At 39.4% G+C, this 16885-nt stretch overlaps 1 protein-coding gene across 10 annotated transcripts in view; it reads right to left on the bottom strand.

Moving 5' to 3' along the window:
• COMMD10 (COMM domain containing 10) overlaps positions 1-13248 on the bottom strand; it is a 166772-nt gene extending 153524 nt beyond the window's left edge. For 8 of the 10 annotated variants that reach the window (XM_067731488.1, XM_067731495.1, XM_067731492.1 and 5 more), the window contains exons 1-4: positions 13112-13248; positions 11599-11689; positions 2713-2823; positions 261-416 (exon numbers count right to left, since the gene is read on the bottom strand). In XM_067731488.1, the coding sequence (XP_067587589.1) occupies positions 261-416; positions 2713-2823; positions 11599-11689; positions 13112-13152 (399 nt within the window). In that variant the 5' untranslated portion in view covers positions 13153-13248. Of the gene's footprint in view, positions 1-260; positions 417-2712; positions 2824-11598; positions 11690-12778; positions 12954-13069 lie in introns of those variants that run through there. The other 2 variants (XM_067731494.1, XM_067731493.1) reach the window with 2 other exon arrangements.
• Positions 13249-16885: the final 3637 nt, after the last annotated feature.

Here is a 16885-nt window from a genome sequence, read left to right as displayed (position 1 = left end):
TTAGGGAAATATAAATTCAAAACACAAGGTATCATTACAAAACCTAAAAGAATAGCTTTAATACAGACAACTGACAATACCAAGAGCTGACAAGGATTTGGAACTACTGGAACGCTAATATAATGCTGGTGAAAATGCAAAATAACACCAATCACAAATATTTCCAGAAAATAGAAAGAGGAGAGCGGAACTTTTCAGATATAATAATTTACGCCATACATACACATTGAAAAATATCTTTTGAGTAGTATATACTATACCTTGTGGGGTGCAAGAATCCTCTGCCTGAATTTTTCAATTGTTTCTTGACCCATAGAAGACCAAGCACTGACAAATGCTTCTGCTTTGTCTTGTCTAAGATGAATGTTCTCTAACTGCTGCTGCAAAGCTGCTGGCTTCACGTTGTAATATACTGCCTATTAAAGAGGAAAAAAAAATTATATATATCCCTACTGTTCATACAGAGACCTTGAACTGTAATCAAATACAACATTATTTTAAATGATTTAAATTTTAAAAATTTCATATTTCTGCTGCAGAAATTTTTTTATTTTATAAATAATAATATACTCAACCAAGGGCTGGAAGATTCAGAATTAAATGGCCTAAATTATTCAAGCTAAACTGCTTCATTTTTGCCTGTGGTTTAAGTAATACTAAATCCACTTAAGAGAAAAACTTTGCTTTGGCTATGTAAATGGTATCCTAATTAAAAGTTCAATTCCTTATTTCATTTCATTATTTCAAATAAGTACACAGTGGTTTTGTTTCCCAACTATCAAAGTTTTTTTTCCAAGAAACACTTTCTCAAAAGTTTTTTTTCCAAGAAACACTTTCTCAAGTTTTTTTTCCAAGAAACACTTTCTCAAAACCACGTTCATCTACCAACTTCCTAGGTAATATATGATAAAAAACTGAAAACTTTTTTACGGTGATACCTGTTGTTTTTTACATTATTCTGAAAAAACTTCCTCATAAACCCCAGGCTGCTCTGCCCTATTCAGTTATCCTTTTCTTCTACTGAAGGTTCACCAAGGATAAGAACCATAATCAACTTTATGATCTGTAACCTGTATAAGGCTGCATGTAGTAGGTGCCTAGCAGCTTGTCCTCCTAACGGTATCTATTCACTAGAATGCCCAGAAAGCTACAGTATTGCTTATTGTGAAATAAACTTTTACTTCACAAGTATTCTACTTAATCAAACAACAGGAATTTATTAAGAATCTATTTTTATAGACACTACGGAGAACAGTATGGCGGTTCCTTAAAAAACTAAAAATAGAACCATATGACCCAGCAATCCCACTACTGGGCATATACCCTAAGAAAACCATAATTCAAAAAGAGTCATGTACCACAATGTTCATTGCAGCACTATTTACAACAGCCAGGACATGGAAGCAACCTAAGTGTCCATTGACCAATGAATGGATAAAGAAGATGTGGCACATATATACAACAGAATATTACTCAGCCATAGAAAGAAACAAAATTGAGTCATTTGTAGTGAGGTGGATGGACCTAGAGTCTGTCATACAGAGTGAAGTAAGTCAAAAAGAGAAAAACAAATACTGTATGCTAACCCATATATATGGAATCTAAAAAAAAAGGTTCTAATGAACCTAGGGGCAGGACAGGAATAAAGATGCAGACATAGAGAATGGACTTAAGGACACGGGGAGGGGGAAGGGTAAGCTGGGACGAAGTGAGAGAGTAACATTGACATATATACACTACCAAGTGTAAAACAGCTAGTGGGAAGCAGCTGCATAGCACAGGGAGATCAGCTCAGTGCTTTGTGACCACCTAGAGGGGTGGGATAGGGAGGGTGGGAGGGAAACACAAGAGGGAGGGGATATGGGGATGTATGTATACGTATAGCTGATTCACTTTGTTATACAGCAGAAACTAACCCAACATTGTAAAGCAATTACACTCCAATAAAGATGTTAAAAAAAAAATTATTTTTAGCCCAGCAATGTGCTACATTTACATAAGATGCACAGAAAATGTGATCCTGGCCCCATACAAATTCAAAACCTAGTGAAGGAGACACAACTGACATACATGAAATAATGAAAAGACTAACAATGTGCTCTACCATGATGAGCCAAGCATAAAAGGAATCCAAATAAGGGGAGGACTGCAAATATAAGGGGTCAAGGCTGCAGTGGGAGGAGATGTGATTTTAACAGAACAATGAACTTGAACAATGAACTGAATTTAGATGTAAAGAAGGGATGCAGAAGAACAGCTCAGTAGGAAGAAATAGTATGACAAAAGGTCCTTTGACAAATATTTCTTTTCTAAATGTTTTATCAACCTAGTCAAATAGATCCTCCAAAATCATTTATTAAATTTCTTAAATAAAATGTGTTCATTTTTCCAAATTTTTTTTCCAAATTATTATACCAAGTAACAATAAATTTGAATCTTTTTTAACTGTCTCAAGTCAACGAAGTCTTGATTCATACTGTCAAATACTTTACTCACGCTGCTCAACACTAAGACTGTTTTAGTAGAACGCAATACCATGGAAAAAAAATCACATTCAAAATTTTTTTACTACATCAAAATTTTTTGATAAAACATATTCACAGCTTCCATCTGTATACTTGAGAAAAATAAGATAAAATGTTATAGATATCACAGCAATGCAAACATGTAGTAAACAAACCATGGTTAGGAAATTTGGGGCAATAAAAATACCTGTTCTAAAATAAAAGATATTGTTTCAAGAACTAGGTGAAGATCTTGTCTCTCCAGAGAAAATGCAGCTTGAAGTTTTTCTTCCTCTTCTTCACTGAAACTATTCTCAGCCTACAACACAGAAAGCAATCTATTAGCATACACTCAGGTATTCAAAACTCAGATACTCAACAGAAGATTCATTTATTCATATGACAATGAGAACTTGAAAGAAAGAAAGTAAATCCATCCTAGAAAGAAACTGACGTGTCTCTAAATTTCAATATCTTAAAATCATAGTACAGTTCATTACCTGGCTCTTGCCAAATAAATTTCATTTAAAAAACCCAGTATTTTCAATTCTATGATGTATAGGAGGTGGAAAATAATGGTAAATAACATAAACGATGGACATTTAACATATACACTAATATGTATAAAATGGATAACTAAAAAGAACCTGCTGTATAAAAAAATTTTTTTTAAAAATGGATATTTAGAAAAAACAATACTACAAGGTAAAACCCCAAAATGTTAACAATAATTAATAGTAATCTCCATCTTTACTCACAACATTATAATCAACTATATTCCAGTATCAAATAAAAATTGAGAAAGAAAATTTAAAAAACATTGGGGGGGGGGGACACCTTCTCTGCAATAATACTATCCAATTATAATGGGCCCCAGCAACTCTTCTAAGAGCCCAGAGCAAAATCTCCATCTAAGAGAACAGCATTTTAAGGCAGAAAATACCTGGCGGCTCCTTTCCTTTGGTAGCTCTTTCCTCCTCCCAACTCACCCCAAAACCTCTGCCAGTATATGACCTTACCTAGCCCTAAGCCCCTGTAGGCATTTAATAAGAGGGAGCCTACCCTGGAAGCATTAAACAGATAAAAACCGTTAACCTTGGGAAACTTTATCTACATCCTCCATTACCTAGCACCAGGATTCCCATCAGATAGAGAGGTGGCAACTAGTTTAACCCTTAGGATTATTTTATTAAAAGTCAATGGGTTATGGGATGCAGCAAAAGCAATTCTTAAAGGGAAATTTACAGTGGTACAGGCTTTAAGAAACAAAAAAAATCTCAAACAATCTAACCCACCACCTAAAAGAATTAGAAAAAGTAAAACAAAACTTAAATTCAGAAGAAGGAGCTAATAAAGGTCAGAGAGGAAATAAATAAAATAGAGATGAAAAAAACAATAGAAAAAAAAATCAATAAAACCAAGAACTGATTCTTTGAAAGGGTAAACAAAATTGACAAACCTCTGGCCAGGCTCACTAAGAAGAAAAGAGAGAAGACCCAAATAAAATAAGAAATGGAAGAGGAGAAATCACAACTGATACTGCAGAAGTACAAAAAATATATATATATATATATATAAATATAAAAATATATATATATAAATATATATATATACACACACACACACACACACATACATATATATATATATATATATATTTACTGAGTACTTATTATGTGCTACATAGATAGTTTATGTCCTCAGGAGTACTATCGTCTAGTTAGAAAGACAAATTAAAAACAAATAATTGTTCCAATAACTTCCCTTTTTAATGAGTTTTGCCAAAGTATGGATTATTATAAGAGCATATATAAAGCAAGAAATTAAGTCTTTTTGATAATTTTAATATTTTCTAAAACTTACACATTACACACATTACTTTTATAAGCAATATATGAAAGAAAGAAGTTAGCCATCTGAGTATAAGTTCTGGCTACTCTCCTTTCTTTCATTTCCAAAATAATCTCCTTGATCTAAAGACTGGTTTTTCAAGTATGAAAAATATACACTATTAGAACTGCTTTCAAATAAAAATACTTTATCCACACATACCAAAAACAACTTTCCCTGCTGCTGCCTCTCCCCAACAGCTACATGGAGAAGTTTCAGAAGTCCATGCCTTAACATCTTAGGATGAGGTACAACTTTACAATTGCTCAAGTGAAGCAGCATTAGAACTCTAAGCTGGCATATTTTTGGTTTGGGGAGGCTAGTCACCAGAACTCCCAGTATCTACTACCTGTTTTATGACTGAGAAAAGCATGAACGCAATTTGGCCAAAATGCCAATCACTTACCTCAAGAACAATGTTTTGATTTTAAAGTTCCAGAATTTCTGTGATTACCATACACCTTCTTGAAATAATGACCTACAGTACCAGACTTTATCAATATGAGGAAGAGAATAACAGTATTACTCATGTACAATCAATGAACCACATGTTGCATTAAATTCAATGGATATGTACAATTTAACTTCCAAGTTTGTCAATCTGATTCCTTTAAATATACACCAAATGAGATATTTTGACAAAATAAAAAGTGATTGAGCACGTAGAAAAATAAACTTCAGTGTCCTCAATATGTACAAGAAAATGAGACTTTTTTTTTAAGTTTTTTTTTTCTGATGTGGACCATTTTTAAAGTCTTTATTGAATTTGTTACAATACTGCTTCTGCTTTATGTTTTGGTTTTTTGGCCACGAGGCATGTGGGATCTTAGCTCCCCGACCAGGGATCGAACCCACTTCCCCTGCATTGGAAGGCAGATTCTTGACCACTGGACCGCCAGGGAAGTCCCAAGACATTTTTAAAAAGAGCAAGAAAAGGGACATTCTCAAGATCTTCAAGGACATCATATTAATAAAGTGGTTTGGAGTGAAGGGGGACAAGGGAACATGTATCGCCCCCCATCCACTGGTACATGAAACGTGCACCCTTAAAATAAGGTGGCGCTTAAAATATGTGAACAGAACAACAAATGGAGAATAAAATACAGCCATGAAAAAAAGTTCCAAATCCATAGTCAATATCTTGCTCCAGCAACGACCCTGGGTAGATCAATATTAAATGTAAGTCACTCTATTTGCTTCCAGACAGAAGCAGGTTAACTTCTTCCTAGGTACCAAAAGTAACCCACACATACTTGGGTGTTGAAGAGAAAGTAAAGGAGATATATTCGTTTTTACCCTCTCAGTGGGAGAAATTTAAGGCCCATGTTTATAAAATTAGAGAGCAAGTGTCCAAGAAACAAATTTTTTGGGTTTTTTTTTGTGGTACGCAGGCCTCTCACTGTTGTGGCCTCTCCCGTTGAGGAGCACAGGCTCCGGATCCGCAGGCTCAGCGGCCATGGCTCACGGGCCCAGCCGCTCCGCGGCATGTGGGATCTTCCCGGACCAGGGCACGAACCCGTGTCCCCTGCATTGGCAGGCGGACCCTCAATCACTGTGCCACCAGGGAAGCCCAAAACTTAAATTTTAAATGGAAAATGGATGTTAATTTTTTCTATATATTTAAAAAGCATATGCCATAGACATATATACACAGGCAAAAAGGAAAAACAGTATTTAAAAAGAATAACTGCTGTATGACTTGACATGGAAAGATCTAGTGATAAGTGAAAGATCAAGTGATAAGTGAAAAAGGTAAACAGTATAATGCCACTTATGAACGCATTTATATAAAAACCAAAAATTTCTATTTATATCTGCGTGCACATATGTTTGCACATCTGTATTTATTAATACTTGAAAAAAAGACCTGGAAAGATGAAAACCAAAGCGACAACAAAGACTCCTTCTAGGGAGGTGTGGTGGTTTTATCATACCTGCAAATTCTTTTAACACTCCTCTGTTCAAAAGATGGAGCCTACTTTCATCTCCCCTGAATATGAGCCAGACTTACTGACTTACTTCTAACCAGAAGAACATAGTAAAAGGGAAGGTATGTGATATCCAAGCCTAGGTCATGAAAAGGACAGCACCTCCCTCTCTTGGACCACTCATTCTGGAAGAAGACAACTTCCGTGTCAGGAGCAAAGGCCCATGTGACAAGGAACTAACTGGTGCCACCATGTAGCCACGTTAGACGGAAATCCTCTACCCCAGTCAAAGCTTCAGGTACCAGCTGCCCCAACCAACACCTGAGAGCAGTTTCATGAGAACCCCAAGCCAGGATCACCCAGCCAAGCCAAATTCCTGCTTACAGGAAGGGTGAGAGACGATAAATGCTTATTGTTGGTTTAAACTGCTAAATTTGGGGGAAATTTGCAATTCAGCAATAGATAACTCACACAGGAGAGAATCAAGATGGAGGAAGGGGCAAGAGTTAGCCAAGGGGGCGTTTCAGTTCGTCCATGTTGTTTAAATGTCTTAAAACAAAAACTTCCTCATAAACTATTTGTGAAATTTAAAATGTAACTGAAACACTTCACTTAAGCACTCTATTTTGAACTTTAAGGGCACAAAAAAAGAACAAATCAAAAAATCCATTCTTCCAACCTTTTCTTTTTTTGAAGAATTTATTTTCTTAACACGCACGATGAGAGAACTCATCTTAATTCCACATATAGTTGAAATCAGGTCACATTCCTCAGAAAGTTATACGGATCTTCTATTCTATGAAGACAGTATACTATCTAAATAATTATGAAGGCAATTAGGTTTTAAAAACTCAGAGCACGGCTTTAGAGACAAGAGAGGCCTGTGGTCCAGAATCCAAGCTCTGACTCACATACACAGGCATACACACACACCAACACCACAATGGAAGAACACTTGGTCCTAGTAGTCTGCATATGCCATAATTTAAAATGTATGTATATATCATTTTAACCTAATAAACTAAGTTGTAAGAAGCCCTCCAGCTTATATTAAGTACAAAATAAATGCATTTTCAGAGATAAGCTACTCTTTTCTTTTTTTGTCCACATAGGTGAGGCCAATTCTTCTTTGAACAGGACCGTGCTGCACATCGTTAGGACATTTAAAGTCCCAGGGCATTAAATGCCAGCAACACCCTCCATACACTGTAACAACAACAACAACAAAATCCTCAGGCATTTCTGTATGCTGGGGTTTACATCTGTGACTGTCCTTTATATTAATATAATGAGACTTCTCTATCTGTCATAATGAGGAAATATGGTGGTACCCCCAAGTCAATCTATCAAATAAAAGAACTTTTATTTTAAACTTTTAAAAGCAATCTTTCTGAAATGTACGGCACCGATTCTAGACTTCTGTAAACAAAGTATACTGGATTACACTACATTCTTGCAATAAGTCAGATCATAATTACGAGCATCCAAGTTCCGTGCTGCAGTTAGTTTCCTAAAGAACTGCTAAGATACACTGATGATTTTTCACATCAGAAAAAACCCTCAGATTTCTTTGCTTTTGTATTTCTTGTGTCTGATTTTCATAATTCTTCCACTTCAATCTATACCCAGCAGTTGATTCTTGAAACTGCCTACATGCCCCATCACAGGAGCGCCTTCACCCCCCAGTTTGCTGTTGCTAGTCGGCCATGGCCAGAAATCCAGACACCTCATCTTGCAGAACTAGACATATAACATAGTAACATCAATAGGCTTTGTGGGAGGGCCTAAGAGTCTCTGGAGCAAGGTATATGAGGGTTTTTTTTTTAATTGCATGAGTTGTGACAGCTATTTTAAAAATGTAGAGGCCACAAATGTTTGTTTTTAAGTTCACAGATAAGGAAGTTACTCTGATCTCCTTCAGTGTTTCCCAAGGCAGACTCTATTAGCATGCAGGATGAGACAATTCTTTGTACAGGACTGTCCTACTCACTGCAAGACATTTAAAGGTACACATATACAATGGAATATTACTCAGCCATTAAAAAGAATGAAATAATGCCATTTGCAGCAACATGGATGGATCTAGAGATTGTAAAACTAAGTAAAGTAAGTCAGACAGAAAAAGACAAGTATCAAATGATATCGCTTATATGCAGAATCTAAAAAAAGATATAAATGAACTTATTTACAAAACAGAAACAGACTCACAGACTTAGAAAATGAACTTATGGTTACCAGGGGGGAAGGGATAGTTAGGGAGATTGGGATTGACACGTACACACTCCTATACTTAAAATGGATAACCAACAAGGGCCTACTGTACAGCCAGGGAACTCTGCTCAATATTATGTAACAACCTAAATGGGAAAAGAATTTGAAAAACAATAGATCCGTATATACGTATAACTGAATCACTCTGCTGTACATATGAAACTAACACAATGTTGTTAATCAACTATACTCCAATATAATATAAAAAGTTAGAAAAAACAAAGTTCCTGGGCATTAAATGCCACCAGCACCCTCCACACATTGGTAACAAACCACCCAAAATTCCCAAGTATTCCTATATGCCACGATTGCTCAGGAATAGATGCTCAGACCCATACTTAGGCATGCCCATATTCTATACCTAAGCTTATTTTCCCCATGTTTATTTCTACTAGAGATTTCAAGGAACCAGTCTGGACAAAAATAGATACCCTCTGCCCACAATCCCATTTTACCAAGATCAAACTTGGTAAAATCAAAGTGTCAAGCTGATAACACTAAGAATAGCAACCAAATCCCTAAACCTCTTCACCAACTTACCTGCATGCAGTTTCACCGCTCTCAGGACTCTGCTTGTCCCAAGGCAAAGGCCAACCTGACAGACCAAGAGTACATAAAAGAAAGCTGGCAGATCTGAGACGTTGCTGCCAACTCTTTGGTAAGAGCCCTTATCACAACTGGAGTCCCTCTGGAAGAACATTCCCTAAAACTGTCCGGGGGGGTTGGGGGAATGGGATGGGTTGCCCCTTTCCTGACTTTCTCTCCTGACTTTCTGCAGGCAAGTAATCAAATACAGATGCTTCTGTCCTCAGCTGCTTCAGCTCTTCAACAACCACACCTTCTCACCTCCACGCCCCACCTCTGAAGGCACAGCATTCAAACACCTCCGTGGAATGCTTTGGCCATTCAGTTACTCTAAGATAGATATTAATGTTTTCTCAACTCCAGAGGGTCAAAGACAAACTCCAGAGGGTCACGAGTTTCCTGCAGATGTTCCATCCTCCCTCAGTATGAAGAATAAAAGTTGTATATAAGTGTTTTGTGTCCCGTATCACTTTGTGTGTGTTTAAGAAGCCAGCCACCCACAACACTGTAAATCAACTATACTTCAACTGAAAAATACAATAAAATAAATAAAATAAAAAAGAAGGCAGCCACCAACTCAGACAATCAAAGAAACTCTGTATCAACTGCCTGCATCATTCACTTTGGGACTGATTTATATACCGTTTCACACTCTTTCCTGAGCTTTACTGTAATGGGTCAGAGGGATGGATTCTGGAGCCAGACTGCCTTACTAGCTAGCTGTGTGACTTGGGCAAATTACTTCACTGGTCTCTATCTCAGTTTCTTCATGGATAAAATAAGGATGACAACAGTTCTTACTTCCTAAGGGTGCTGTGAGGATCAGATGAGTTAATACCACAAAGCCATTAGAACAGCACCGGTCACAGAGGGAGTAATGGAACTGTGAATAGCAAACACCACAGAATGTAGCTGCTATTGTGACTGTGGTTGTTCCTCCTGCTTCTCCTTCTACATCACAAATTCCTTATAGGCAGGAATTCAGAGAACCTATATTCATTTTGTGTTTCCCATGGCAAGGAAAAGAATGAACTCCAAGTATAGCTATTGAGTGCCAACTGCATAACTATCAATGTATCAAGTGTGAGAAATATAAAGATGAGTAAGACATGATACTTAAAGTATTCAAGGTCAGAGAAAGACCCTGTAATCATGAAACAAATACTTATGATGTAGTACTAAAGTGAGGTGAGGACGAACCAAGTGTTTTAGAAGCAAAGAAGAGAGGATGAGCTGCTGAGAGTAGGACTGTCAAATCCTTGAAAGATGAATAGTTTATTCACTAAAGAAGGGAAGATATTTCAGGTAAGGGAAAGAGTATATTACACAGACACCAAGTCGAAAAAGTTCACAGTACGTTCCAGTAAAAGAGCATCCAGGGTAGCTGAAACACTTGCAAAGTGGGGAAAACACAGACTGTACCTACATTGTAACGTTAGTATAATACAATGTTAAGGAATATGAACTTTTTCCCATGAGCAATGGAAAGTCATTGATGGCTTTGAACGCTGTAAAGATATGATCAACTTTTTTTTTTTTTTTTAGGAAAAAAATATTTGGAAAGATAAATGGAACAGCACCATGAAGAAGTGATAAGAAGGTAGAAGACTACAGACAGCAGTACCAGTTTGAAGGTAACTGTTGTAGTCCAAGGGAGAAATAATAAGGCTCTGAACTCAGATTACGAAGAGAACTTGGATTTGAGAGATACTTCAGAGGGAGAAAGGGCAGGGCTTTGGGACTGGTCTCTGGCCAGGAAAAAGAAGAGGTAAGAGTCTGGGTTCTCATTTAATGGTGATACTTTGCACCAGGTAGAGCAGTTAATGGGCACTCCTTAAACACATGTTGAATGGAATTAAATTTTATTAACCTGGTAAAGAAGTTAACTAAGTAATGTTAGCAAATTAACCAAGTAATGAATTACTAAGCAACAATATATCCAAGATAACCACACCCTTAAAATAAAAGTGGAAGAGAAAGATTAAATCAAAAATTACATATTGGTTGATAGCAAAACTACAGAGTTATTTTTAAGACAAAGAATGAAATCATGATATCAGAATTGTCCCAAAGCGTGTTCCACAGAGCCTTGGTTCCAAAATAAATACCATGATAAAACAGTTCCCTGGTCAAACACATTTGGAAAATTTTGCACACAACATTCATGCTTAAATATTTACTATTAACACTACCATAAAATATACTCTGAAAAGTTCCATGATTTAAAAAAATTAATTTGAATGAAGACAGAAGTTCCCAAACTTTTGTCCGTGGGATATTATCAAATTTTCTAGAGACCCGGTGTTCCTGAGGACCTGCTGGAGAACAATACCTCGCAAAAGGTACTTCAAGTAGAAACCTAGAGTTGCAGTGGAATCACGAGAATATATTATAATCTATAGAAGTGCAAACATACAAACCTTCAGGTGAAGTTTTTGAAGAATTCGGGTGAGCAATCGTGGAAATCTTCCTATATCTATTTCATTTATCAGCGACACTGCTTTTTTCATGCTAAATAAATTCATAAAACAAAGTTTTAAAATGAGTTTTCCCCAAGTGGTACTGTAGTTACTGTAAGTACAGCTGTCTGTAAGTTTTCATTTCGACAACTCTGCTTGCTACAAGGTAAGTCTGAGTAAAATAAAGAAAAACAGATGATGGCCAGCAAAGGCAGGATGTTTCCAAAAGATACCTCCAAAAGTATATCTGTTGAAAAGGTCTATCTGGCAAATTTTCTCTTTCTTCTGGGCAAGGCAAACGACTAGGAGAAGCTTGCACTCTGTGGGGAATGGTATTAATTTAGGAGTGAAAGTTTATGTATCCACTTAACTCAAAACAGAACTTTGAGAAGAGTGGGAGAAGGGAATTGGCAATTACACCAAAATTAGAAAGAAAAGCCTGCTGCATGGCAGGTAATGGAATAAAAAAAAAAAAACTACATACAATATCATTTGGGGTCACTAAGTACACAGCTGTTTTAAAACCCTGTTTCAATTGTAATAATCAACTTAAATTATGTGATAAGAACAATTCTACTGCACCACGTTGAATATGGTTTACTGATGTGATGTGTTACCCAGGGCATTGGTGTGAGAAAAGGAACTGGCTGTCAGAACTCAAGTAATCAAAAAAGGAAAAACTTCAAAATGACAACTCTCTTCAAAAAGACTCCTGGTCCAATCTAGACACAAAGTTATTCTCCAGCCTCAATTATTTGCCTGTATACTTCCGCACTTTTCTGCATCCACACACCACCTGCACTATTATTTTTCATTAAATGGAGTCACTTTTACTTAAATAATTTTATTTTAAAACATAACTACCTCACCACCATAGACAGCCGACCTTACTTATCTACCATAAATAGAAATGAACTAAATAAACAAATGAACTCAAAAGAAATCAAATGAAAACAAAAGCAATGTTACTCAATTCTGGCTAGATACTGTTACAAGCCAAAACTCCTGGCCTGAGGCCTAGTCTATCTCGATTGAAAAGGTATATTAACGCGTGTTAAGTATTAAAAACCATCCGGGACCAATAGGAGACTTTCTCATAATCAGGAGGTCTGAAAGAGAACTGAAAACGGAAACGGAATACCTTTCCACGTGATTTCAGTGTTACTCCAGGCTGGCTTGGGTACCTGCGATACAGACTCGGGGAACGGTGACACTGACCACACACTGTCGTACTAACCTCAGCTGCCCAGGCCCACTGTAAGTCCACGCAGGTGAACTACCACGCAGGTGGAGGCACCCGCAGACTCGCGCAATCCCGCGGGGCCCGCACTGCGACTCCGCCAGCCCCTCCGGACACGCGCGGCCCCGCACCTGCCCCTCCGCCCCGGCCCCCCACCCGCGCCTCGGCGACAGACAGCAGCAGCATCCTTACGCCTGCCCTGTCCGCGCTGCCCCCGTGCTCAGCCGGGGCTACCTGGGGCTCTCCCGCAGAATCAGCGCCGCGGACGCCGCCATCCTCGAAGCTCCCTAGCCCCGCCGCCAGGATCAGCTGTCTGGAGTCCAACCAATGGCGGCGGCAGCGGCGGACGGCAAGCCGGAAGGCTCAAGCCACGCAGGGGCCGCGCCGCTCCGGTCCTGCGATCCTGGAGGGGCGAAGGGGCGTTCCCGTCGTCCTCCCCGCCACTCCCGCCGTTCCGAGTTAAGGCTGTACATATATTAATTTATTTATATGTACAATTTGCCTATTTTATATATATACGCATACCTGGATATGGTGTGGCTATTTTTATGTATTATGTAGGTAGCGTGTGTGTATAAACATATACATTTACGCGTACGTACATATACACATACTTTTTTTTTGAAAGAAAAAGTTTAAGCAGTGTCCGCGGTGTCTGGCCTGCGCTGCAAATGGGCAGGCGGTGGAACGCGCTCCCCGAAGGAGCCCAGGGCCAGCTCCACCCTGTGCCCTGCGCCACCAGCCCTTCCTGTATCTACACCCCTGGAGCTCTGCAGTGCCCCACTCGGAGCCTGGGCTCTTTGTACTCTTATTCGTTCGGTAGTGTTCTTTGAGCACCTACTGTGTGCCAGGCACTGTGCTAGACACTCGGGATACAAAAGACCAAAATTCCTGCTCTTGAGGTTTGCCAGCAGGTAAATGGGCAAATGTTCGTTGTGCCTTTCTTTGTGGTCGGGCACTGAGCTAGGTACTGCGGAGTAGAGAAGATGAATCGCCGCAGAAACTGCAATTAAGGACATCTCAGGAGAATAGAGAGACAACGCGGGTTCAGGAATACCTTTGTCTCACTTAGAGAAAAACATGTAGTGCATTAAGGGGATTCAGAGCTGGGAACAGTGATAAGGCATCCGAGGTTGGATCAGAAAAACTTCCTGGGACAGGTGGCATGAAGAAGCCTTGAATGATAGGTTGTGGCATGTACATTTAGTCTGGTGAGAAATGGGGAGCCATTAAATGTTTTCAAGCAAAGAAATTTTTGTGAGAACTGTGTTTGTTTGTTGAAGATTACTGTAAGCAGAATGATTATTGGATGGGAAAGAGGTAAGCAGGAAAGCCAGATAGGGAGCTATTGCAATAATCTATGGAAAGCAATAAAATCCTTGGTAGTAAAATGGCATTGGAGAATGAAAAGATAGTGGATGAATTAGAGTTACATTTCAGCTGTAGAATCTTCAGGAGCTGAGAAAAGATTGGATTTAATTTTCGTACCCAATTATGTTTTACTTAAATTATTATTTACATTAGTTGGCATTCCTAGAGCAGCCCTGAAACATCCTAACTGAAAGAAGCCAGATTGCAAATTAAAAGTGAATAATCCCCACATGGATAATTGAGTCAATTATACAGTGTATTGAACACATACAAATACATATGGTTCAACAACACACATTTCCCAATTTGTGCAGCATCTGAAAAAAATGTGTGTGGATCTACATAAATTATAGGTGTCCGATACAAACACAGATTACCTTACCTGGCACATTAATAGAGTCCCAGTTCGCTCAACTTTTGAATCATTTCCCTTTTGTCTTGATTCATTGCCTGAAGTAGAGCCACTAACCAGGTAAAACTATTTTGAATCTCTAGGAGGAGGAGGTGAAGTTTACCTCCTCTTCAGTTCCCTTCAAAACTATAGCTGGGATTTTGAGCCAAAGAACCTCAGGGTGGTTTGAGCCCTGAATCTGTGTAACCTGGAACAAAGCACTCTACCTCACCAAGTTTCCTCTTACTGATCTGCAAAATGGAGGTGAGAGTAATGTCTGCTCCCCTGGGCTGTGGTGAGAATTAAACAGCCTGATGTGTATGTGCAAGAATCACTCTACCTTCCCTTATCTTTATAAGCACAGACTTCCAAGATTTTAGCAAAACTGTGTCCAGTGGACACAGAGGGCCTCTCACTATATTTCTCTTCATTTTCACTGACAGGGTGATCACTTTTTTTAATATATAAATTTATTTATTTATTTTTGGCTGTGTAGCGGTCTTCGTTGCTGCGCACTGGCTTTCTCTAGTTGCGGCGAGCCGGGGCTACTCTTCCTTGCGGTGCACAGGCTTCTCATTGCGGTGGCTTCTTTCATTGTGGAGCACGGGCTCTAGGCGCGCGGGCCTCAGTAGTTGCGGCACGCGGGCTCAGTAGCTGTGGCTCACAGGCTCTAGAGCACAGGCTCAGTAGTTGTGGTGCACAGTCTTCGTTGCTCCGCGGCATGTGGGATCTTCCCGGACCTGGGCTCGAACCCGTGTCCCCTGCATTGGCAGACGGATTTTCAACCACTGCACCACCAGGGAAGCCCCGGGTGATCACTTCTTATTACTACTTTTTCCTATAAAGGCTTGATGCAGTGAATAATTTCAACCCCTAAATGAGACTATTACCCCAAATATTTCTGTAGTCTCTGGAGTATACCTATCCAAAGCTACAAGTCATCGTAGTTGTCTTCCTGTTGCCACCTGCTGGAGGGCAGGAAATGTACCTCCTGGAGGCATAATTCCATAACCACACTTTACTCCTACCCCCCAACTTGTCAACCCATCTTTATGATAGATCTGGAGCCCAGATCTGTTGCCCCTGATCTATTAGGGCTACTAAACATGCTCAGTGCGCTGAAATTTCTTCCATACCGTTGCCTTTATTGCAAACTTCTGCCAAATTCACCTTTTTTTATATTCTGTGTTAGCCTGGGTTCTCTAGAAAACAACCTGAGTTGCATGCTGGTGTTTCATTGGGGGCTGTAATTGTAGGGAAGTAGGAGTGAGGGCAAAGGGAAGGAAAGGAGGAATGAAGGGAGGAGGAAAGCAAATAAAAGGTGGCATGTTATCCCAATTGTTACAGCTTCAAAACCCAGCTTATTTCTCAGAGAGACTATTTCAAGTTGCTGTATCTTGCAACAGCAAAGAGATAGCAATAAGGGGGAAATTTTTGTCTGCAAACTCTTTCCAATCTGCTGTCTTTTTTTGGTCCAAATTTGTCCTATGGTTCACACCTCCCCTGAACTCCTGGGCTATGTCACCTGGCACCTCTAGGCAGCCACTGGAAAATCCAGAGCTTCCATGAGTCGGGTAGAGTAGGAACTGAGTCTGGAGCTGTTAAAAAGAGCCCTCGGCTCAATCCCTGCCAACACCCACCTCAGATGTCTCCTCCCCAACCCCTGCCCCACCAAGGCTGGCAGCAAGTGACAGGAGATTTAAGACCACGGGAATAATTCAGCATTCCCAGGGCTCACTTTACTGGGAAAGTCAAGCAACGGGCTGAAGCCTGGGATGCAGTGGGGTGAGCATATCTGGGGAGGTACATAGCCTGAAGACAGTTTTACTCCTCAAGTGGAATCTCAACACAAGAATTGCTTGGGCCATGAGTGCTTCAGCTCTTAACTGATGGACCTTTTTCAATTCACGTGTGCCTAGTTGTTCTACCAAAGTCTATCAGAACACAGGTTGGAGTGAGGTTGGTGACCACCCTCCCCTCTGTCTTTAGAGCTAGGTGTGAACTTTGTCCCATTTGGAGCACCTCCTTTTTGTGTTTTTTTTTAAGTTTGTTGTTGTTGTTTTTTGATATGGACCACTTTTAAAGTCTTTATTGAATTCCTTACAATATTGTTTCTGTTTTATGTTTTGTTTTTTTGGCCGCGAGGTATGTGGGATCTTACCTCCCCAACCAGGGATCGAACCCATACCCCCTGCATTGGAAGGCGGAGTCTTATCCACTGGACCGCCAGGGAAGTCCCTGGAGCC

This window comes from Pseudorca crassidens, chromosome 3 (genome assembly GCF_039906515.1).
Source record: "Pseudorca crassidens isolate mPseCra1 chromosome 3, mPseCra1.hap1, whole genome shotgun sequence".
Taxonomy (NCBI): Eukaryota; Metazoa; Chordata; class Mammalia; order Artiodactyla; family Delphinidae; genus Pseudorca; species Pseudorca crassidens.
This window is presented reverse-complemented; position numbering and strand designations above follow the sequence as displayed.